Below are 25,479 nucleotides of genomic sequence, written 5' to 3'. Positions count from 1 at the left end.
CTAAGATTTATCCTTTCCTCTTTTGCCCTTGTCCCTGCCTTCTTATATGCTGAACTTGGTGCTCTGGGTCAAGTGTCTGCTTTTAATTGTTGCCTTCCTATCTATATGTAGTTATGTTTTAACTACATATGCATATACATGGCTAGTACTGGCTAACTTTCAGATAACTAATTCCAGAAACTAATATTTCTCTTCAGTATAGTGATGAAATATAAACCAAGTAATTCTCAGACCAATTACAGTTCTATATGCACCAGCATAATTCAAATTTCATAAGTAAACTTGGTCATCTTTATTTCAAGTGCCTTGGATATAATTGCTTGTTGGTCATTGTATAAAGCCTTTTATTCTGTTGAATTTAGAAGGATGTTGTATTAGGTTTTGGTTTTAAGATGAGGTACAGGACCACAGTACCATGTAGTGCCAGAAGCCTTTTTATCCTTGTTCTATGAAGTTAATTGAGTTTGAATTTAACGATCTTTGAACAGCTATAGGGAAAAAGGTATAGTTCTGCCTGTACTCCTGAAAGTAGTGTCCATTCTAGCCAATTAACTTTCAGTGACTGCAGGTGAGATGGAGGCTGGGATAAAGCAGGAGTAGTCATGTATCAGAGGGGTGTTGTGCCTTCAAAAAGAAAAATAATAATTTATATTTCCTTAATAATAACTGTAATGGTGTATTTATCTTTCATCAACGTTTTTCCTGTGGTTTAACTGCTGCTTGAAAAAGCAAAACCCGAAAAGCCCACAGTGCTTTTCTAGACAATACCTTTAATAAAAGGTTAAATGTCCTCCTAGTATGCTATTTATGCATTAAACTGCTTTGCCAAGAAGTTAATAGCTAATTTAAATCTTGTCTGCTTCTCTTCCCCTACTCTTTGTAACCCTTTCACTTTCATCTGTCCATTTGTTTTCCTGTTGGTGTGTTGACTCAAGAAGCAGCTTGTGCCTCATTCATATGAATCTCAAATGTGCATTAAACATGATATTCTGCAGCTTTATATGAACTTAAGTCACAAATGGCCAATCTGTTCAGCAGATAATATTCCATGGTTAATCTTTATACTCTATCTCAGCCAGAACCTTTTTCACCATTAGATTAGCATGTGATTTGAACGGTAAAATTCAGATTTACTGCTTCAGTGTTAGTAATGTGAAATATGTTTGAGAATAGCACTAAGTTTAATTTAGCACTCCTCTTTTGAATGGGCAGACCACACTGAGCCTGCTTCTGAACTCACCAGCACATCAGCAATGAGGAGAGTGTCAGAAACTGCAACTGCGGCATCCTGTAGACTGCAGGAGCTCTCCGAACAATTGGAAGGCAAATTTTATAAGCATTCCAGTGAGATGTTTTCTGTTGGAGAGAACAAAGCACAAACAACTGAGGATGTCCTTGATAATTCCAGCAAAACGATGTCAATTAAGGAAAGGTACTTCAATTTCACTTTTTAAAAATTATGTCTGTAAATACAGTTATTAAACTGATGGTATAAAAAGAAGCTTTAAACCTGTTTCTGAAAAGCCTAAGCAGTGATTATTGGGCTTTATTAGGTGTCAAATACTAACAGCAGAAACTTGGAGCTAATCTGTTTGACATTCTTGTAAAGCAGATGGTGGTGAATGAGAGAACATGATAATCTGATGTTGAAAGAGCCACCTGAATAATCAATAACTAATTCAGAATATGAAAATTGTAAAAGTTGCATGTTCCTGTTACAGTTGTACTGATACACTTCCCCAGGTTCTGCTTTCAGTTACCAAAGATATAATGTGATTATTTTTTTAAGTCAGCTGTTGTTGATCTATGGGAGTAGTCTCTTTTAAGTAAGCTGTGTACAGGGGTACAGGGTTAGACTGTGATATTTCCCTCTTGAGAAACAACCAGGTTGCCATTTTCACTTCTGAAAACTTAGTGTAGGAATTCTAAAAGGGCAATAAGTTGGATAGGTTTGGAGAAGTATTACAAATATTTTTTTCAACCCAAGATAATTCCAATCTGAAACAAAATATTAAATCTTTTGTACTGGAGCTCAAATTGTAGAAGTATTGTAATAGTCATAGTATTAGTATTGTAGTAGTCATACTACATTGTAGAAGTATTGTAGAAGTCACACTAATTTAGGTAAAACTTTGAGAATATAAATTCAGCCCTGAACTGTAAAAAGGTCTGGTAGCAATCCAGGGAGTCAAATTACAAGTATTTGCTTCAAGTTAGCAAACCAGCCTATGTTTACTTTCATTTTTCACAGTGAAAGAAGAACCAAAATATAAAAATAGCTTCTTGATTAAATTTTCACTGTGTAAAAATATTCCTCCACTTGCTGAGGTGGGTGTGTTATAATAGGAACTCTTAACTATTTATTTTTTTTTTTTTAATAAAAAACCCCACATGGTTCCAGAGTGAGCTTCCTAAATTCATGTATTTCTAGGATGTATGCGAGTCATCCTTATTTATAGAGCATCCCCATGCCCTGTTATCCCTTTAACATAAAGAGGAGGTGCAGGGGCAGCTACAACAGCTGTGCAGTCTTAGTTTCCCTTCTGAAGGAGGTACTTACCTTTTCCAGTTCATTGTTCTTTTGTTTCAAGCAACCTTCATCCCACAACCTGTCTCCCCCTTCTTTTCTGTAAATAATAATTATGTAAATGAAAACTGTCTGGGTAGATAAGCTTTACACTAGTAACTTCTGTTCTATAGGTGGTAAATTATCTGCCTTCCCTGATTCCAGTAAGGAAAAAGAGGTTGGAGGAAGGGGAAGACCCAAGTATTAGCAGCTGTTTCAAACCTAAATTTATTGCTTCAGATGAGTTGATTGCTTGATGAACTATAATGTTTAAGGCTGTCAGTCACACTCACAATCTGGAATTACTTTCATTAGGCCTCCAAAACTTTCTCTGTCCCAAAACTGACAAAGGAAAATACCTGCTCTCTTGTCAGGAAGCTACATGTTCCACACGTCTGTAAATGACAGAGCTGGTATCAAAAGGTTTTAGTTTTTCAAAATACCACAGTGGTCTACCAAGTACAGAATCAAAAAACTACAACAGCTCATTTTCCTTTGCTTGGCTGTAGCTGGTGCCAAGTATTCATAAACCTAAAAGAACATTTCTACAGAAGATTAACTATTAAACTTCGCATTTTTAATTTTTTTTTTCCTCTTACATTGACTAACTTCATCTCCCCATCCTCTGGATTTTTCTGGCTGTGTCAGACATTCTTTCACCTTATGGAAGAACAGCTTTTCCACAGATGTAATGTTATTTGGGCAGAATACATGCATGCTGGTCTGGATGAAAGTGATTTTCCACAGACTTACTTCACTGGATTAATATTATCCTTGTGCAGTGAGTGCATACCTGGCATTTTCAGAACTACCTATATTAAATAGAAGAATGAAAATTATGATTTTTTGAGGAAGAAAAGACATCTGTCCTCTCTTCTTCTCCAAACATGCAGCTTGAAGGTGAGAGGGACCAAAGGCTCATCTTTGATTAATTATGGCTGTGTTTTGGTTTAGGTGAGGAGGGGCACTCTGCTGATGTGTTACACATGAGTGGTGGAAGACTTCTGTTAAATTTCAGGAAGGGTCATGGAGGGTCTTTTGCTTTCAGGAAGGGTCATGGAGACTTTGAATGGAGCATCAGCTGTGTGTGTGTACCTGTTTTTGTGCATTAATGGAGACCAAAGTTGCTACAAAGCCACCCAGTCAGCTCTGCTCTAGAAGTCAGCTGCATGCTACAATCACCATTTAAAAAACTATTGACAATTCTAATGGCTGGTGGCCTTCTTACCATCATTCACTTCTTCTCAGAAAGAGCCCAGCCTAAATTTGACTTTCAACCTCTTGATGTATTGAGCAAATCTTCCTTATAGCCCCCACTGTAGTGAATTTATGCACCCTTTAACAGTTGACTTAGTTTTTGTAGTCGTATTAAGTCATATTGGCCTCTAGAATTTATGTATCAGATGAAAAGAACTGGTCAAGTGCAGCCAACAGAATAGATACAAAGGCCAAGCCTGTGTCCAGTTTAACCAGTTAAGGGTAACATGAGCAGCTAAGATACTAAAAATATTGCCACAGAAGAAAGATGTATCGTTTTTGGCATTTTCTGCCAGGACTTCTGCCAAGGCCTTTCATGCAAAGTTTTTTTAGACAAAAACGCTGTTCATATCTTGTCTCTATTTCCCTTCAGCATTAATTCAACATTATCCCTTCATCTCTGAAAATGAATAGAATTATGAAAGTGGATAATGAATGATTTATTCATTATTTGTCAAAAGTGGAAAACTAAAGGTATGCAATGAAACTACTAGGCAGCAGGCTATAAACAAATTCAAAGGTTAAACCAAATAATTGCTTTATTTTTGCAGACTTCCCAAAAGAATCAGCTGTTTGTCTACTTTGAATTAAGCTACCAAGCTCCTGCACTTCTTTGTGTAAACATAGTTCTTGCATCTTTATTCAAATGAAAGAGAGCCCTCCAATTGTTGCTGAGATGGGACAGTCTGAATTTATTGCTGTTTCCGTCATTTAAAAACAAATTCACAGCTTTAAGTTTTACACAGCAGCAAGGTTTTCAATGGTATAGAGGGCATACATGTTTCTTTAAGTGATGATTTCATTCCTGTAAGCAGGCAAGTGGGTGTTCTTACTCTAGGAATGAGTTGTTTTGTTAACATATACAAGTGATGAGTGGAAGGCTGGTATGCATCCATCCTTATGACAGAAGAGAAAACAAAGTCTCCAGAGACACAGAAGTGATCTTAGAATCATAGATTTTCTCTTTCTGATCAGCCAGGCTGTCTAGGGCAAATACCCTGCAGTAATGTTAGGTTAAAAATAAATAAATAAACCCTGTCTTCTATACTGAGCAGCTATGGACATTTAAAAAAAAAAAATCCATCTTAGGCCAAAGCTGACTAAATTGCCTTCCAGCTTCAATTACTGCAGATCATTCTAAGCAAAGCTGACCTGAGAATATGTAACTATTGAAGATAATTCAACTGTGCGGTGGCAATTCAGGCACATCTTGATCTCCTCCACAGTTTCACACATGCATGGATGCACTCCAGAAGATTAGTTCTGGGCAGTGAAATCTTGTATACATTCTGGAAACAATGACCATGGCCTCAGCTCCTTATTGTGAGTCCTTCTCACCCCTACTCATCCCTGCTGTGAGGTATGAAGCAACCAGGCCATGTGAAGCCTACCAGCACTGCCTGCTGGGGCAGGAGAAGAAATAACTGCTTTCTACAATACTAACATTCTTACTGTCACTGTATTCTGTGGATTAACTGTATTCTGCATTTTCAGTTTTTTCCAAATGCCTTCACTAGGACCAATTGGTTGTCCTTGAATAGGCCAGTAACATCATTGCACCCCCTGGGTTTTTTTAGGAAGCAGCTGTCTGAAACTTGGCTTCTGACTAGAGCTATTTGGTCCTACCCTTTTTCTCCTCAGAGTTTCAGGACAAGAATTACTGTGAGGGTAACAGCAATTGCAACTCTAAAAACAACTCCCTATATCTTGTGGTCAAAATAGGTTGCCAATGCTTTAACTACTAAACCTGTTCAAATATGAAGAAGGTTATGGGTTTACTCAAATACCCTAGATCCTTACTCAAATACCCTAGATAAAGTTATGTAGTGAAACTTATTCCAACTAAAATTTAGTGAACTTAGGCAACTGTTCACACAAGTACACATTTTTGGATTACTAAGATTTCCGAAAGCTAGAAATTCATACATATCTTACTTTCTGAGGAGGGTAAACTGCCTGTGTAGCCCTTGTATTCTCAACTGACTTCCCTTCCCCACAAAACCTATCACCTCAAAGTTTGTATAGACAAATATGTTCTAATTCAATCAAAATAAATCTGCCTGCTGTCCCCACCAGAGTTAGTAAGTATCAGTCAGTACTTAGCTCAAGATTAGCAAGTAGCATTTTGAAAAGATCTTAATGGTACTCCATATTTTAAATATAAGACATCCTTAAAATGAGTAGAATCTAGATAAATTTCACAGCTGTGCTGTAATTAGCAGCAAGTTAACTTGTGCATTAATACTACTGCTTTGTGTCACAGCAATGGCTAAGCTAGGTGAGGAGATAGTAAATGATCCTAAGGAGTCTGGTCATAACCTTAGTCACTAGAGTTGAAGTGAAAGCAGCAACTGTAGAGTTTTGATTTGATGTGCCTGATGAGACCTAATTATTAGATGTCTGCTGAATAGAATTTGTTTTTTTAAGAATTTTTATTATTATTTTTGTAAATGAGTACAATAAAGCCTAAAGGTAAGATCCACCTTGTTACCTCTGAACGTCTACAGCATAACCATCCATAACTGAGCTAGTCACTCTGTGCCTTATCAACAGAAAGGAAGCAAAAAAGCAGTGATTGGTGACTAACCTATTTATATGTCTACTTTAGGATTATCTGCATTGTACCTTTGTCTCCTTGACTGTACTGGCAATTTCCACTGACTATACAAATTATTTGGGGTCTGTCTGTGTTTTGACAGATGATTCCCATTAAACAATTTTAGTAAAGGCTTGGTGTTTGTTTGTAGCCTTTGTGTATGTGTATGACATGTAAATAACTACAGTTAATGTTAGATAATATAATTTCAATTTCTCTTGAATACAGCACTAGGGAAACAATAAGGGTAGCTTTTGGCAATAACAGGAACTAGTGTTTAAAGCTACCTGTTGGCATATTTTTTTTTCTCTCTAGGTTAGCGTTGCTGAAGAAGAGTGGTGAGGAAGATTGGAAGAGCAGGCTTGGCAAAAAGCAGGAGTATGCAAAAATGTCTGTCACTGATCGTAGTGCACAAATGCAAGAAGTTGAGCAGCTGTTGAAGAAGGTATCTCTATATTTGTTTGGAAAAAACATCTGGCTTGAAATGCTTGAGCTTCTTGAAGATGCATTCTATTAGGCATGCCTAATAGTAGCTAGTAGCTACTAGCTTCTGCTACTGGCTCCTGCTATTCCTCTTACTGTCAGGCTTGTTTAAAAAACAATTCTCCACATGACAACTCTTTAAGCAACTCTTTTTAGTGTCTTGGGCCATAGAGTACTGGTTACAGTATCTTTACACCATCAATTATGAGTCACTAAGCAGGCTTGCAAGGCTTCAGGAATGTTTACAGGTATAATTAAGCTTTTTTCTTTGACAATGAAGTTGGCTTGAAATTTTAAGTTCAAATATTTTCTGTAGTGTGTGTGAACTTGTAAAAATTTCAGATTCCTAAAGATGTGTTGTCTCTGTGCATTTCTTTTTTTCCATTTGAGCAGTAATTTTGGATCCAATAAGCAATAATGAGATACAGGTACCAGAGCATTCATGAGCCATTTGTCTTTTGGTTAATTTGCATTATCTCTGGTGTTTGTGGATAGTGAAACCCACCAGGTCACGGATTTTCTGTCTCATCAGTGTTGGTGAATAGAGGGAGTTGAGTAGAAAGGTGGAGAGGAAAGGGAAGTCCACATTGTTAGCATCCTCTTGCTGTGTTTATACAGAAGTTATGTTGCCCATTTGGAGTGGATCTGTAAAGCAGAACAATTACCGATGAGGAACTGCTACCCATGCAATACTTACTTGTTTTGCTTCAGTGAATTTTTGCTTCAGACTAAATTTAGTATGCTCCTGTGGCCTGACTGCTGTCAGCAGCCCTGGTGCTACATGGGAATCCAGGAATGTGCTTCAGGGCTTAGTTTCATCCTAAAGTCTGTATATTCTGCAGTGTGAACCAAAGCACAAAAGGTGAGGATGACTGGGAGATATGCTTCAAAATGGGCTGGTGGTTCAAACTGCAGGACTAATGCTTCTCTTCTGAGTCTAAAACAAACTGTTTGAAAAGACTTCAGTTTTTGAAGAAGTATTTTCACAGAGGACAAATGAAGGTAAATTTGTTATAAATACTATTAATGGGAACAACAATGTTTGGATAGTTAGTTATGAAAATGCTGCTTCTATTAATTAGTATAAGTGAACAATAACAATTCTCCTGCCCCATTATTGTATTACAAGTAAGGAGTTGTTACTTAGTCTGTCATTATTTCAGACAAACCTGTGTCTGAGCATGGGACTTATCAATGGTTGTCTGTTAATTGGACAGAAAAACAAGAGAGATGATTTTTTGCAGTTTAGTTTGTGGGCTTTGGTTTGGTTTTGCCCAATGGACTAAAAAAAATCCCATTGCTCATTTGAAAGATGTCCTACAGCAAAAATAATTTCAGGGAGGAAAGAAAAATTGTGGTCACATTTTAACAGGCTGCTCTCCAGAATGACAACTGTTAGATCAGATAACAAATGTACTCCAGCTAAAGACAATGGGGTTAAAAAAACCTTTAAACAGCTGCCAAGAGTTAGACAGAGACAAAACCTTTGTTCTCTCTTCTCACTCCCCAGCACCCACATCCTCCCTGCTGTGTTACCATGTGCAGCAACTTCACTGAGCATAGCACAAGTTGGGCTTTTAAAGCAAGTAAGAGAGCATGAAGTGCTTGAAGGGAACGAGCTTTGAAGTGCCAATGCTAGCAGTGGGACTGTCTCTGACACTGGGTCACCACTGTTGGCTCATGTTAGCTCTTGGTTATTTAGAGCCCAAATCAAAGGATTTGCATGTCTGCCAATGGCTGAAATCTTGGATCTATAAGAAAAACATTTAGACTTACTATATACACGATTTCCTTAACTGGTACAGATATTTGCCATGCTGATTCATTATGTGATATATGATAAATTATACAAAGCTTCACTAAACTGGCCACACTGCTTACAACACACCATGTCAGCTGCCTTTAAATCTGAAAATACTATTATTGTTAATAAATCAATGAAGCAGTGTGCCACTGAAGTCTCTATTTGTAAAAAAGCTTTGAGACTAAAATGTGCTTAAGAATCCTAGCGCTTTCTGTTGCTGCTTTGCAATAAAATACAGGAATTTTATGGATTATGGTGTCATGAGCTAGTTAAAGTACAGTTTCCACACAAGGCAGTCATGCATTGGACTGCAAGGGGGTGTAAACATCTGTTATGCCATGCTCTTTCAAAGTAATGTCTGAAGTTGCAGTATGTTACTCCCTGTTAAGTAGTCTGACACTTTTTTAGATGTTCTTTTGTGCATGTGTGCCCTTTTTAAGTTTATCAGAACTGTTCTGGAGATTTATTATTGAAGCATAGCTCTATACAATTGAAGTACATTTAGATTTCTTTTTCTGAAGAGCAACAGTTGAAAGATGCATACTATACATAAAAAAGTTATATTAAATATTGCTGTTTGATTGCTTCTAGACAAATGTTTCTGCACGGTTTTCTTCATGGTGAGATTTCTCCAAATGTGTTATAGTCATTTATATGTAGGCTAAACTGTAGAAAAACTATAAAACTAATGGAAAAGCTGACAGAGCAACTTCAAATGGGTAAGGGAATAAGGAATAAAATCAAGGAGGTACAGATGAGAGGGGAAGTTGAGATTTACTTGAAGGTCCAGCATCTGTTTTGATGATTGCTGCACCTAAGAGGAAAATTCATTGGAAGCTGTGAGGCTTCTTATATTATTTATATGTGTGGTAAAACATACCTGGACAATTCAAAGAATAGCTCTAACATCAGGGGAACAGCAATACACTAAGGAATGTCTTACTAGGAAAGAATACCTTTTATTTGGGAATAATATTTTGGATTTAATGTATTTTTATGTTCATAGATGGAGCACTTCCAGTTTGGGTTTTTTTCATGGGTAGAAAAACCAGCTAACTTTAAAATCCTTCCTTAGTAATAAAATAGCAAGATTTACTGGAATGAAAATGCCTGTCTTATACTTAGCCATTTTTAATAGAGTCTCTGATTAATATGATTACCAGCTGCACTGCAGTTGCATTAAAGCATTGAATGACATTTGAAATGCAATTAATTCTTACAGCAAGTTCAAAATGCAATTAATTCTTACAGCAAGTTCAAATTGCAGCTCAGCACTGATGTTAAAGGCTAGAGATGAACAGTCAATTCAAAATAACTAAGATGAAGTGTGTAAAATATCTTAACAGGGGTGAGCCCTTAAAAAGTGACCTTTAGGCAAAATTCTTAATCTCTTGCTGTAACAGTTTTATCCATTTCATGTATGGCATCCACCAAGTGCTCATATCCAGTTGTAATCAAATCTGAAACCCTACTGATGAAGCTTCATTTTGAGCCACTCTAAAGAGCTTTATTTACCTATATTCTATGCAGTGTTCCACATTTGCTGTAACCTCTAAAAGTAAGAAGAATTATAAATGATAAAGCCATGTCTAATCAGCTTTGGGTAAGCCCAGCTCTGAGGCAGGGGCTATTTGTAGACTTTGTTTAGAATGGTGAACTCGCCTTCACTGAGTGCTGTGGGCTTAACAGTTCCCTCCAGATGGCTTCTGAGTATCCCAGTTTTAGTAAGCATTTTTTCCTTTCATCCAGAGAATAGATGGCTTGTTATTTAGCAGGGTCTGATTAACTTGCAACAGAATTATTCACATTGGGGCTGACATGGTTCATCATGGTGTATGAAAACGGAGACATAAAAATTATCAGCATATGAAAGGTGTACCTGCTGGCTGTGCTGTTTCATTTTGTGTGTTGTTGTAGTGATATTGTTACTAACTTGTTTAGTTCCTTCATGGAATGGTTTTGGTAAACATGCTGTTGTATTGTGACAACATTTTTGATCTGTGGCTTCCAATAGGGAACACGTTTCTAGAAGGTTAAAATATTTAGATTTAGTTCATCTGAAGCAATTAGGGCAAGATGACTGACTTCTCCCCAACCCCCATCTCCATTTCTGGTAGTCCAGTTCTTTTCTAATTCTTTTGCTTTGCTTCTATCCTTGTCATAGGAACCTGTATATGCTTCTACTTACTCTCCTGTTATACCTGCTCTCCATAAATTTCATCCTTTTCTACCTATTAATCAGGTGAGCAAAAGTCTGCACAATTTAAATGCTCAACAATTTCAAGTAAGCACATTTTGACAGGATTTTTTTTACGTAGGAAATCAGTAATCTTCTCAACTGATTAATCAGCTTAGTAAATGCTGCTTTAAAGAAACATTATGCCACTATGTTGTGCACTTTTCCTTCAACATACATTATGCTAATATTCCCCCTCTGGTTGCTTCTCTGAAAATTCTGTACCCATTAGACTATGTGAGAAAGTCAATCATGGAGACATTGTTGCATTCATTGTAACACCAAGAAATGGTGATTTGTCAAAAAGGTAATATAAGGAGCAATATGTAACTGCATAGTATTTATTTTAGAATAAATTGCTGTGTACCCTGCCTTCTTTGCAAGTAATGCACATATACAGTGTAAGAAATCAAATCATCTAGTTTACTGACTAAAAAACCAATCTGCTTTTGTTCAGAGGTGACTTTTCTATAGTGCTTTTCCCTTGTCTAAATTATTTTTGCTTTTCTCTGACTGTGCTACCTTCCTGCTTCTCTCTCTCTCTCTCTCTCTCTCTCTCTTTAAGGTCTATAGTACTAGTTTGAAAGAACCAAGCTCTCTGATTTCTGATGAACGTCATCCTTGGAGATGGAAGGTGAAATGCTGTACAAACTTCCTATTTAATAATTGGAGGGAGAAGACAGAATAGTAACATTCAGGTCTAAGATGCACATTCCCAAAGCAACTTGTGACAACAGAGCTAACTTTGTGTTTGCTTGGAATAGAGTCCTGCTTCTGTTCCAGTAACTGTTAGAGAGGCATCATGTGAAATGTTTCTCAAAATCATGTCAATGCCTCATAAACAATTTTAAGAACTCACTTTTGAAGAATTAATATATAACAAGAACTATAAAATTTTCTTAGCTAGAGTGACATAACAAAGTTGTCTGAGCAGGAGTAGAATACTGTATCTTCATGTGAGCAAACAGTACTTGTTTTGCATGATCAGATAAAAAAAAAAAACAAAGGTAGGAGTGGGCAAAGAAGCAAGTTGAAGAAAAATATTAGGAAACAGTAATTCACTGGAAGGACTCAGTAGATCTCTGCAAATCTAATTCTCTTTATTACACCTCCCAGCTCAGATCTGTAATTATAGTCCTATAAGGGATCCATTGGGTTTTCCTTCCCGCACAAAATCCAGTGTGTGTCCCACATGAGAGGCATTCTGGCCACCACACATCATGGTGTGAATCCAAGGGGTGGCTGTTCACTGCTAGAACACAGGATGATGGTTATGGCAGGGACTACTGGAACCACAATAAAAATTTTGACTACTGAGATTTACTGTTTACACATTCACTCTCATGGCTGTTTTTCAGGATGATCTTTTTAATCTGATTTTTTAAAAATTAAAAATTAAATTTGGGCCTAGTAATTGAAATGTGTTAGTGGTACCTCTTCTCTGTAAGCTCTGGATTTATTATAACTTAAATAGGTTACCTGAAGTAAATAGTAATAATTTTGTTGTGGCAGTATTCACCTGTACTATGTATCTAGAAGGTAAATATACACCCTGTCCTAATAACACAATATCTGTCCAGTAGTTAGAGGAGGTCCTTCAGGGGGCTGTTCATCTAGTCTATCTTATATAGGAAACACCCAAAATCAGTACATCTTTCCACTGAGCTACTTCCTGCTGTGTTAGAAAGCTGCTTCTTATAGTATAGTGTCAAGGTGCATGCAGACTTGTTTAATTGTGATAGAAGAAAAAAACCCAATCATTTTGTTGCTTGCACCAAAGAAGGGTTGAGTAGGTTTTATTTTGCTCAAACAACTTTTGAACAGGAAGCCATGCATTTGCATTTAAGTTTTCTCCTTATAACAAGACATACGAAGATGCAGCAGAAAACAACACAGAAACTTTTCCATACTTGTACAATTGGGTTCTTCTGCTTTTTTTGTCTTGGGAGACTAAACTAGAGAAGTTACTTGTATTAAAAAGCAAACAATACTTTCTAGATTCTTCTTTTATATAATTATCAACACTAATTTTAAATTGATCCCCCTTTTGAAAAAGATTTATTTTATTTTAATGTTCATTCTTGGCCTGAAGGCAGTCTTGGCCTTCAGTGTAGGAAACCATGAAATCTCCTATTTCTTGCTGTGAAAACAAAAACAAACCCCCAAACAAACCAGCCTGCTAACTGCTCTCAGTTGCATGGTTGTGACCTAATGGGGATGCTGCTTGGACTGGAAAGTTGTAGGGCAGGAAATGGATCATTGCCTAGATGAGGGCCCGTTCTTAGCATGAGCTGACACTACAAAAGCAGAGGAATGCAAATCTTCATCCAAACCAGACAAGCAGGAGAAGAGTAATCCCTGTTTCTAACTGTTCTTCCATCAAGCCTGTAATTCCTTCTCAGACTTGGAGAGTCATAGAATTGTTCTGTTTGGAAAACACCTTTAAGATCATCAGGTCTTACAGTTAACCTAGCACACTGCCTAGTCCACACTTAACCATGTTCCTAAATACAATATATTAACTTCTTTAAAATACCTCCAGGAATGGTAACTCAACCACTTCCCTGGGCTGTTGTTCCAGTGCATGACAACCATTTTGGGGAAGAAATATTTCCTAATATCCAAATCTAAACATGGAGCAACTCGAGGCCATTTCCTCTTGTGTGTGATGGCTCATATTCAGCTGGGTGCCAACAAACACCCCCAACTCCTTTTCTATGGAACAGGTCTCCAGCCACCCTTCCCCAGGCCTGTAGCATGGCATGGGTTTGTGACCCATGTGCAGGGCCTGGCACTTGGTGTTGTTGAACCTCACACAGTTTGCCCCAGCCCATTGACTAAACCTGTCCAGATCCCTCTGCAGAGCTTTCCTGCCTTCAGCACTCCTACACAACTTGGTGTCATCCACAAACTTAATGAGGGTGTTCCTGATCCCCTCTTCTAAATCAGTGATGCAGAATTTAAAGAGAACTGACCCCTGTCCTGAACCCTGGGAAACACCACTCATGGCCTGCCAACAACTGGCATTTAATTCCATCTCCCACAAATCTTTGGGCCCAGCCATCCAGCCGGTTTTTAACCAGTGAAGATTACACCTATTCAGGCCATGAACAGCCAGCTTTTCCAAGAGAGTTTTGTGGGAAATGTCATAAACCTTTTCTTCTTGGATTATGGGTGCTTCTGTTCCTCATCCCTGTCTTCCCTCTCAGGGAAGTAATTTTTGATATGTAATTATTCTTGCTGTGTAAAACCTAAGTCTTAATGCACTCTTCTGTAAAGAAACATACTCAACTGATTTAATCTGATGTAGATTTTTATTTTTTTAATTTTTCAAATCTTGAAAAAATGTTTTAGCCCTTTCCTGAAACCTTTCAATATTGTTAGACTCCTGGGCAGAAGCATGGAGGCTAGAAGTGGATAAACTGTTAGTACAGATTTTTGATTCACAACAGCTATCCATGAAAATTTTTCTCATCCTTTTTTGTCTTCCCAAATGGCTGCTTATTTCTTGTTTCCCTTTTCAGATAACATTTCTCTTTAAAGCCTGATTTACCAGATTTTTTTATAACTTTTTTTAACCACCCATATGATTATTTCTTCTTTACCTTCATCTTATTAAATTGGTGCCATCTTGAGGATGATCTCAGCAGAACTGTATCTTTTCCCACATGCATGAAAACATTCTGATCAAAATTGGGATGAACTAGACCATGGGTCAGTCCTGTTTAGAAATAATTTTTCAGTTAGCTAGTTTGCAGCCTGTAAGCTGCATTAATATTTTTATGTTGCTTAAAAAAACCCAGAATGTTGCCTGTGATTAAGTCAAATATAATAAAAAAATCATAGGTAACTGTGCTAACATATTTAATCATACATTATCTCAATCAAACTTAGAATTTTGATTAAACATGTTTTCCATAATGCTATGTGGTATGGCATTAATTATGCACCAGTGTTTTGATTCTTTATTGATTTTCCTACAGCAGTCGTCACATGAGTGTCTGGAGCAACATATGAACACTGTGTACCTACATATTCTGTACCTACATTCTTCTAAATTTCGGCTTCATCTGATTTTTTATCAGTGCTAAACATTGTGCCGTTTTCAAAGGCTTAGTCTTTTTTTTTTTTTCCTTTTTCTTTTTTTAACTTTTAAAAATTACTGCTTGAGTTTGTGGCATTTCCTATTCCGAATTGTCATGTTGGTTGCCAGTTCTTCTGACCTTTTTCCTGTTTTGCTTTATTTTAGGAAGTTGAGTTTTCTGAAAGAAGAGGTATCAACAAACACACAGGTGTATATTTCGTGACAAATTTAGGATATGTAATTGAATTTAACAGCCTTTTTGTTTAATGGAAAAAGAGTGTTAGAGCTGCTACCTTCCTAAGCTTTTATTTATTCCTGATACACTATAATAAATCTTTTGCTTTTTATTAGAGTCTTTAGCTCTCCTTATAAAAATGTCACAGCTACAGATTTGAGATGAGTTTTTCTTTCATATGTTTATATCTTTTTTTTTTATTTGGAACTAAGATTTTCACTAAAAAGCTCAGAAAGTTTTACCTTGTTTGCCATATTTTCTCCCACTCAGAATGCTCTTTGACATACTCAGACCTCTATAAATGCTGACATTTGGTGAATGTGAAAACTTTCTGAACTACTCCCAATTACCAGATGTATTTGTTCTGAAACTCTTTTTTGGAAATTGCATTTGCTCATGTTAGTTTTCCAGCTGTAGGAAATCATTCTTTCTTTTAAGCATCACCCAGTTTTGTTTTTTACCAACTATTTCTTGATGTCTGTTCAGCTTCTTTCTCTCCCCTCTCCCCTTTCCCTCCTTTAGACAGCCATTTACTCTCTCTTGTCCTTTGACAAGGCTCCAGAATTGCTCATGGTCTTTGTTACGATTTGCATGTGTAGTGATTAGCACATATGTATTCCAGGTCTGTATCTTCAATATTTCCTGTAGCTCTGCATACTCTGAAGCACCAGGTATTTGCTGAAGAGAAAAATCAAAATTCATTCCCCATCACTTAAAAAAATTAAATACAATGCATATGAAGGAATCCATATGACTATTTCTTCCTGCCTCTCCCTCACTTCCCCTGATATACTAAGATGTCAGCATCTTCACTAGGTCGAAAGCGTTTGTTTCATGTATGAAATGTCACTTGTGGTTTCATTAGATATATATTAATTTCCTGCTAAGATGTTTTTAGATTGTTGCAGTAGTAAGTTTTTTTCTATCAGGTGTTTATTTCAAGGGTGCCTGTGCTTCAGAATGAGTTAGGAATTCTGGGAAATGAACAGAGATTACTTCCATTATTTAAAGTATTCAGGTGCTTTTATAGAAGAGGAAGCAATATTGAATAGACTTAAATCTAATTATTTATACTGAAAGTGTTATAGTTCTATGGAAAAATAAGAGGTTTTTATCTTGGTTGTCATGACTCAGAGTCACAGTGTCTGGCTGCCCAGCTGCCTGTTTGAATAAATTAGGAGCAGGCATTTCTGCAGGAGGCTGTGGATGAGCATGGAACCAGAGGAAAGGAGTGCAGGGCTCCCATGTTCTAGTCCTTGTACAAGCCACTCAGCTTGTCTTTACTCTTCTGGCTCAGATACTGTTCCTGGAAAATGCTGAAAAAGCTACAAAATCTCTCTTTCAGTGTGTCCTCTGCCGTCACAAGAGTTTTTTATATGAAGTGCCTGATTTATTTAGTCTGTTTGATTTTGAGCAAAGAGAAAAGAATACCTGGGTTTAAATCTCTTCTTTGTATTTTGAAACAGTGTTCATTTTATGTTCACAAGCTTTTGGGTACTTTTCCATTTCCCCTCTGTGGTTATATGAGCAAGAGCTGTGATAAAGCTTTAAATTTAGTGTTTGTTTGGTTTGGGTTTTGGGGATTTTTTGTTTGTTTTGTTTTGGGTTGGTTGGTTGGTTTTAGGTGTGATTTTTTTGGTTTTTTTTTTTTTTTTCAATTCTAGCAGACAGGTTGTGAAGACAATTGCCAAGTGTCACATAAATTGGAAGCAATTCTAGACTTGACATTACCATGCCCTAAAAATACTTTTATGCTTCATTTCCATGCAGTATAATCACTGAAATGTTGCTACTTTTTAAAAACAAATGCATTGAATAAATCTTTCTTTGGGTTGACCTGGCTACAGCTGAGTATTCAATTCAGTAAATTCAGTTTCTTCCCTATTTAATGTACTCTTGTCAATCCAAGTGTGTTAGGAGGGCACTAAGACACTTTGTGTGCCTAGCTGCTTCTATTCACTGAAGATGTTGGCTGCAACCCTCCAAAGCAAGCAAGGAAAGCTGAGGGTGATCTAAAAAAAAATAAAAATCATCAAAGTTATTGGAAAAATATTCAGTAGAGGAAGCTGACACAGGAACTAAAGTGAGAAGTCTCTGGAGAGATAAGGCTTCTAATCCTGCCTGGAGAATTGATTTACTCTAAGAGAGTGATTCCGAAATCACAGTTACAGTTCTTTGTTGTTATTCCCTGTGCCACCTGCAGATTTGCACATTTGAAAACATCTGCAGAAAGTCAGTTTAGTGATCTCACTGGTGTAGCAAGTCATGCTTTGAAAAAGCAAGGTCTGGAAAATTGTATCACACGCAGAGTAAATGGTTTGCTTTGTGTAGCAGGATGCCATTTGCCTCGGCTGGTAGTTTCTAGAAAAGGTGAAAGAGCATAGACCAAAACCTTATCTCCATATTGTAATGGGGCAGCAAAACTTTGAAGCTCCTCAGGTCAGAGTCACTGAGCTCTGCCTGTGCCTTTCTTTGGTAGCTTCTTCTCTTGTGCTCTTCCCTCTGCAGTGAGCAGTTGAAATGTTTAGCCAGTCTTTTGCTATATTGTAGTCACTTTATCTGTTTTTGAAAAATCTTTCTCTTTCTCTCCTCAAAAAGCAGAGAGTGGCAGATAGCCAGGAGAGTCAGATGACCATTGAAGAAAGGAAACATCTGATTACAGCTCGAGAAGAAGCCTGGAAGTCCAAGGGTAAAGGAGCCGCCAATGACTCCACGCAGTTCACTGTAGCTGGGCGAATGGTAAAAAAAGGTCAGTGATAAAATGATCCTAATATAAATATGCCACTGCTTATCTACTTAAAATAGAATCAAGCTAAAGATATACACAAGCAGTATCTATGTTTAGCAAGAGGAGGACTATTTATCAGCAACACTCTTCACTCCAGCTTCTTGTAGCAGTTGGTATTGATCCATTTTGTTCTGCATTGTTGCACTACCATCCCATTATTACTGGGCTCTGTCTGGCTGATGATAGTTAATCACTTGAACAGTTATATATTTTGTTTTTCCTTCTGATACAACCCAGAGGGCACTGCTGGATTATTCTTTCTTATTTATTCTTCCTTTGAAAACCGAGGTGCACTCTCTAGTGGAAAGCCATGAAATCCAGTTGTTGCTGGTACTTCCTGGGATCACTGGGAATATTTACTAAACATGTTATTTTTATGGATGCTGTTTTGGACAACAGCTTGAAATACTGTGTTTGGCTGAAGAAATCACTGAACAGGTTTCTGCATAGAACCAGGGAGAAGAAATGACAAGGGGGCAATGTTGACATTTTGGGGTTCTCTTTAATTCAGTCCCTCTTTCCTAGTGCAGTCATTCTTCTGAAGTGGACAGGAGTCTCCAAAGACTGTACATGGTAGAAATACAGAAGCCCATGCAGTGCACCTGGGACAATGATAGCTTTGGGAGGAATGTGCCTAATGTGTTCTTTTGTGGTTAATGAACACTAAATTTTGTTTTGTTACAAATATTTAGTTATTAAATGCAACAACTATGAATCATGAGTTAGATGACAGCTACCAAAAATAATGAGTGTGGGCTGAGGGTGGTATTGCAACAAGTGACTATTTGCAATCCAAGCCACATTCTGGCAGATAAATAGATAAATGGTAGTAGGAATTATTAGTGGTAGTAGGAATCTATTAGAGACATATTTTAGCTGCTGCTTACATAATTTTGCTGCTAGAAATGCCAATGATCAATGTTTAAAGACTAACCTATTTTGAAGAGTTGCCAAGTAAAAGTGTTTACTTGTCCACAGACTGCTTTTTGAGAATTTTTTTTTTTCAACAAATAGATTTAACTTAAGAAAGGAATAGAAAGCGAGAGAGTTTTTTTTTTCTTAATGGGAAAAGAAAAACACCTGCAAAGGATCTCTTTCTTTTGGAGAAGCAAGGCAGTGACATAAATAGAAGTAGCCCAAGGAGGATTTTATTCAGATGTGTTCTATTTTTGTTGCCTAGAAGAATATATTATCATGATGAGTTTTTAATTTAAGAGATGATGAGAGAAAGCAATGCAAAATTAAATCCTTGTTATACACGTGTGCACAGTTGCTGTATTTTAATTGCTTCTTATGGCTGAAAAATTTCCAGTCCTAATTAGGTGATCCTTTGGTAACATCTGAAGTTGTTCTCAGTGTGGTCTTGTAGATCAAGTCCTGGGAGAGCTTCTTAAGATCTGTGTCCACTCAAATACATCTTGATGAAGGCTTTACTGATTGACTTAAAACCTGCTGGAATTTTGAGACTCTTAGGTAACAGGGGAAAAAAATGAGAAGATGCTTAATTTTATTCTAAATCTATCTTGGTGTTTGACAATTATGACTTGCTAGGAGTTGCAGTAAAGATAGTGAAAACATGGTTAGTGTATATTCTCCCAGCACAATATGGGTTTAATCTGATCAGAATAACTAACAGCTTAAACTTGTGTGGCTCAGTAATTAGTAAGCTATGGCTAAGTGGAAAATAGGTATTAGAGGGAAGTTTAAACATCAGATTGCCCCTTTACTGAAAGTCTAGGCAACAAGTGGTAATAGATGCAGTTCTTTGCTTCAGGGTTTTTTTCTACCTAATAAAACATACAAAGCACATACAGTGCCATTTCTCTTACTGGAGCAACATTCTTTTCACATGAAAAGAACTGAACAGAAATCTTACTTTATCCACTGGGTCCAGAATTAATTGCTTTATACAAGTTACTGAAAAGGAGGGAGGAGAGTACAAAAAGAAGGAAGTAGTGCTTGAAATGGTGAGGACTCTGACTTCCATTTCTAATTCCACTTCCAAGTATTCTTAAAAATGCAACAGGGCCCAAGAATTACTGCATAATCCAGGGAGATCATTCACTGGATCATGCATAATGCTATTTGTATTAGTAGAAATGGGTTTAAATTTAAAGGGGGGGATGAGGAGGTGGTGTCTGTGAAGGTGCCAAGCACAGCCTTGTTAGTTTCCCTGCTAACCATGTATTTTTGTTCAGAGCAGTTGCATGTTTTTAAAATGCGGTTTGTTAGAACTGGAGTAAAAAATGTAGACCAAGTCTTTACCTTGAAAATAGGTAAAATGACTGTATTTAAGACAAAGCATGTATCCTGTATTAGCTTGCTTTCAGACATTCGGAAAAAACACTCTGGGAGTGTTTCTGAGTTTGCTGCTGTTTCTGAGGCTGCCATTGATTTAAGGAGCAGGCAGGGCAGTACACTCTGCCATCCCTAAATACAACAGTTGTGGAGGCTGAGGAAGTATGAGAGAGTGTAGGAAGTTGCCAGAGTCATCTGCTTTCCCTAAATATCTTCCCCTGTGCTCACCCAGGACTGCATTTTCTATGTTCTGTGTTCTTATACAGGACTGGCTTCTCCAAGTGCATTAACACCTGTAGCATCCCCTTTCAGTAACCGGCAGAAATCTACCACTCCAGTGACAAAGCCCTTGGAAGGTAAGGAATAAAAATGACTGAAATAGGTTTAGGTTTTTTACTTCCTGTCATTTACCAAGTTTTACTTTCTGGTTTACTTAGAAATTGAAGCAAGGCCTGATATGCAATTGGAATCAGATATGAAGCTTGACAAGTTGGAGTCATTCTTGGGAAGGCTGAATAATAAAGGTTAGTAGGGTTACCAAAGCTGGTAATGTATCCATTCTCTGACTTCAGTAAATGACTTCAAGTACCTCTTAGTTAAAGCATCTGGTAATGGAACTGACTATTTTGTTGTTCAGGCTGCACTTAGGGATCACACAGTTCATTTTTGTGATTCAGTCTTTACTAGATTGAAAAAAAATCCTTATACTATTGTATTACAAATGTACAATAGGATAAATTATAAATGCCAAAATAACTTTCTTCTTTCTCTAGACACAATGTACACATTTTTCTTGTTAGCGAAGTTTCTTAAAACCATACACTGAGTCTTAACCACATTGCCATATTCAGTGGAAAAGCTTTAAATGTAGTTTAATCATCTTAAAATTGAGATAGGACACTAAGGTGCTCCCAAGCACAATTCATTCACCTTCTTGCTTTTTTTGAAAATTGACTGTGTGCAGCAGCTCATATGGCTTCTCTGTACAGTCTGTACTACTTATGAAGCTGTCTAGAATTCTCTGGTGTTTCCATCTCATGTCTGTACACCATTTGTAAGACAAAAATCCTTTTGTAATTTGTAGAGTTTCAAAAACCATGAAAAAAAAAAACATTACAGCAGAGGAGGCACTAACACAGGATAATGATTGTATCTTACTAGCTTAAACAGTGACTTTTCCACTTGTAGTTCTAGTAGATTTTTTCAAAGGAAGGAATTATGTGGTTGGAGGCAATATGGAATATACAAGACCATAAAATGCTTTAATCATCCTACCAAAACAAGTCATTGTTGATAGTGCCTTTTATTCAACGGTATTTCCCAACCATTTTGTGATAAAGATTATAGCATATGAGTGGTAGTTACACTCTGTTTTTATCATTCTTTTCCAGCAGACTTTTCTACCATCTCTCCCTCAAATTCCCTGCCATCAATTTATAAATTGATCTCTCCCTCCCATCAATTTACAAAAACAAAACATCAGACAACAAAACAAAACACCAACACCACCCCCAAAAAACCTAAACAAACCATGATCTAGAGTTATACAGTTGCATTACAATTATTTGTTGAGGGTTGATATGTTTTTTCCTGCAGTTGCTGGAATGCAAGAGACAGTACTGACAGTTACAGGGAAATCTGTGAAAGAGGTGATGAAGTTGGATGATGACGAAACATTTTCCAAATTTTATCGCCATGTGGATTTCCCTTCCTCCTCAGTGCCTCTGGATCTTGATGAGGACTTTGATGCCATCTTTGATCCTTATGCACCAAAGTAAGAACTTATTTTTTCCTTTTCATTGTTACAAATGGCATATGGGCAGCAGTCAGAATGTTCAGCTTTAAGTCATCATTTAGATGTCATAGTTCAGGATGTGCCCATTTATTCTGCATATTTCTGAAGTAACTCCTGCTTGAATCAAGGAACTGATCCTGATTTCCTAACAAATATCACACCCAAAATCAAAGCAAATCTCTTGTAATTATGTGATTCTGGCTAATCTTAAATTATTACTTAACTGATTAATCTTAACTAATGGTTCTATACACTGCTTCTTTTTCAGGTTAATATCCTCTGTAACAGAGCACAAACGTGCAGTTAGGCCTATGCGCAGAGTCCAGTCCTCAAGAAACCCCCTGAAAATGTTGGCAGCAAGAGAAGATATTCTTCATGAATATACTGAACAAAGACTGAATGTTGCCTTCATGGAGTCAAAGCGAATGAAAGTTGAAAAAAGTAAGCTAACAGAATGATTTGTAAGAGATGCTGTCTCAGTTTTAATTAAAACCAAAACAAAAACCCCAATACAAAAACCACAACTGAAGGAATGAAACATTATCCAGGAGATAATAAATCAGCTGAGATAAAAGGTTGAATGTAGACTGTCTAAGAGGTCTGGATAAGAAGGTCATGTGTGCTTCCAAAGGGAAAGCTACCTACATCCACCTCCTGTGGGTGGGTTTATTTATTTTTAGCACAATCACCTTGTACAGAGACAGAGTGCGACTCTGCCTGCAGTTTGAGGACAGGAGATGGAGTAAAGCAGATCTAGCATTATGTTATGCTGGGGGGGAAGCTGGCAAGAATAAACAAACTTCTGTTCAGGTACCCTGGTTTTAATTTTGGGTTCTAGTTTTCTCTCAGAAATGAATTAGCCTTCTTGACTGTTAAAGGTAAATTTCTATGAAGGGTCAATGCTCCGTTGCACAGCATTATGGAAAAGACATTATTATAAAATTTATTAAAAGTTTGTCAGTCCACTTCTACCATTTGGGGTACAAATTTTCATTATTACATTTGGACAAAGGGAGGTCATCTTTAAAGATTTCCTGTATTGGTGAAAAAAGAATTATACATGTCATACTTTGTTGCCATTTGATGAAAAGTGTTTCCTTGAAGTTTAAAGTCATATAGTGCTTTGTGTACTGTTGAGAAATAAGCAAAAAATAGCCAAGAATTTAGACTCCAAGTTTCCAGTAAAACATGACTAAGACTTTGAAATTAAATGACTGTCACATCACACTGACAGAGACAAATTTGAAGGGAATTTCAGTTAATTAGCTCGGGCTGCTCTGCTGGCCTTAATCATTAATCAATTATAAGGCACTGAAGAGCTATATAGACCTTCAGAAAATATTGGTTAGGACATGTTTCCTAGCAAAGTTGGTATTTCTGCCCAATGACATAATTCTGACACTGAGAGTTTACTCTTGGATGATATCTAGAAATGTAATACTACTAAATTTACAAAGCTTTTAGGCTAGCAGTCAATGTGAGTTCAACCTGTTGCTACTATTGAAAAGGGTAAAAAAAAAAAATAAAAATAATGGGATGAAATATTTTTTTTTTTAACACAGCAACCAACTTTTTAATAATTTTGTCTCTGTGTGTGTTTGTGTTTTGTCTCTTTGTGTTTGACTTCAACTTCTTTCTACCTACAAGTGTCTGCAAATTCAAATTTCTCAGAAGTAGCACTTGCTGGCTTGGCAAGCAAAGAAAACTTCAGCAACGTCAGCCTGCGGAGTGTTAACCTAACAGAGCAAAACTCCAACAACAGTGCTGTGCCCTACAAGAAGCTCATGCTGCTGCAAATTAAAGGTATTGCTTTCCATACATCATAGCCTGATTGTAACATATGAGACTGCTATCACAATTAGATTCTTAGCTTGTTTTAGATCTCCAGCTCAAGATTTATATTTGAAATCTAAAAGAATAAGCAAGAACTGTGTGACAAATGCAAGAGGTAAAAGTAGGTTTCCATTGTCACCACTGGTACTTGTTTTCCAAGGAGAAAACACAATATTCCAGAAATTCTAGCCATCTCCTGGGGCAAGTTTTGAACTATCCCATTCTTCCAGTGCTCAGTATAACTTGGAAGTGACATGATAGTGTTCTTGCTTCACTTCTCCTTACAGTGCATACTAACATGTCTGATTCTGCAAAATAATTGCTGCTTTTTTTGGCAAAGTGAAATTCTTAAAACTTTTTACTGCCTACAGAAGCTGTGCCATAGCTTCACTTAAACAAATGTGAAGGCTTCTAGAATTTGGCTCATGTCTTCCATTTACTTAATTCATTTCTTTGCAGAAGGACACAAAGTTTGTAGAGCAAGAACAGGAAATAATAGAAATACTATTTGATAGGAGGCAATGGTGGGTTTGCTTCCTCTGAGTAAACCCTTTTTCCACAGTCGTCTTTTAAATCTTAACAGGCTGTTTCCATATATTTTGCTGAATGTGCTTGGACTGTTTGTATTTCATTCAAAATGAGTTAGATCTTGGCATTTGTTAGCAGTAGTCAAAGGAATATAATTAGCTTTGTTTTCTCTTTAGGAAGAAGACATGTTCAAACAAGATTAGTTGAACCAAGGGCCTCATCACTGAACAGTGGAGACTGTTTCCTGTTGTTAACTCCACATTTGTGTTTCTTATGGGTCGGAGAGTTTGCAAATGTCATAGAAAAAGCAAAGGTTAGTAGTGTTTTGGGGGGTTATTATTTATTTTTCCAAATGTTGCAGCATACGTCTCTTTGATTCAATTGAGCCTTGGTGCCAGTTGACTCAAAATGTAGCATTTAACTGATAGTTACAGGTAGATATGCAGGATTCCTATAAATGTTTTAGCTTGTGTACTGAATGAAAGCTATCAAAGGAGTGTGTAGGTTGTAAAGCTGCAAGAGAAAAGAGGATATCCTCAGGAAACAGATTTGGACTCAAACAATAGTCTGAATTGCAGGATGTCCTTTTTATTCCCATGCTTATTAAAATAAAAATCTTGGTTTAAGGCAAATGAAAGAATTAATGTAGTTCTGTAACATTTTCTCTAGTGTCTAGTGCTTTTTTGCAGCAAATAATAACCATTTCTTCTCCTATTTGCTCTATCGTATCCATCTCTCTGAACAAGATATGCATAAGTATTCCAATGACTTTAGCAATCCTGTTCAGACAACTCTTAATCTCTTAGGCTTCAGAACTTGCAACTTTAATTCAGACAAAGAGGGAACTTGGATGCAGAGCTTCCTATATACAAACCATAGAAGAAGGAATAAATACTCATACACATGCAGCCAAAGACTTCTGGAAACTCCTTGGTGGACAGACAAATTACCAGTGTAAGCATTTTTATGGTTATGG

At 37.0% G+C, this 25,479-nt stretch overlaps 1 protein-coding gene across 4 annotated transcripts in view; it reads left to right on the top strand.

Moving 5' to 3' along the window:
• SVIL (supervillin) overlaps positions 1–25,479 on the top strand; it is a 137,771-nt gene that overhangs the window by 97,325 nt on the left and 14,967 nt on the right. For 3 of the 4 annotated variants that reach the window (XM_030446430.1, XM_030446429.1, XM_030446431.1), the window contains 12 exons: positions 1,213–1,432; positions 6,735–6,864; positions 10,871–10,948; positions 11,508–11,576; positions 17,860–18,010; positions 20,614–20,703; positions 20,785–20,871; positions 21,944–22,121; positions 22,411–22,583; positions 23,790–23,945; positions 24,680–24,816; positions 25,310–25,457. In XM_030446430.1, the coding sequence (XP_030302290.1) occupies positions 1,213–1,432; positions 6,735–6,864; positions 10,871–10,948; positions 11,508–11,576; positions 17,860–18,010; positions 20,614–20,703; positions 20,785–20,871; positions 21,944–22,121; positions 22,411–22,583; positions 23,790–23,945; positions 24,680–24,816; positions 25,310–25,457 (1,617 nt within the window). The remainder of the gene's footprint in view (positions 1–1,212; positions 1,433–6,734; positions 6,865–10,870; positions 10,949–11,507; positions 11,577–17,859; positions 18,011–20,613; positions 20,704–20,784; positions 20,872–21,943; positions 22,122–22,410; positions 22,584–23,789; positions 23,946–24,679; positions 24,817–25,309; positions 25,458–25,479) is intronic. The other variant, XM_030446432.1, reaches the window with a different exon arrangement.

The sequence above is a fragment of the Calypte anna genome, chromosome 2 (assembly GCF_003957555.1).
Source record: "Calypte anna isolate BGI_N300 chromosome 2, bCalAnn1_v1.p, whole genome shotgun sequence".
Classification (NCBI taxonomy): Eukaryota; Metazoa; Chordata; class Aves; order Apodiformes; family Trochilidae; genus Calypte; species Calypte anna.
This window is presented reverse-complemented; position numbering and strand designations above follow the sequence as displayed.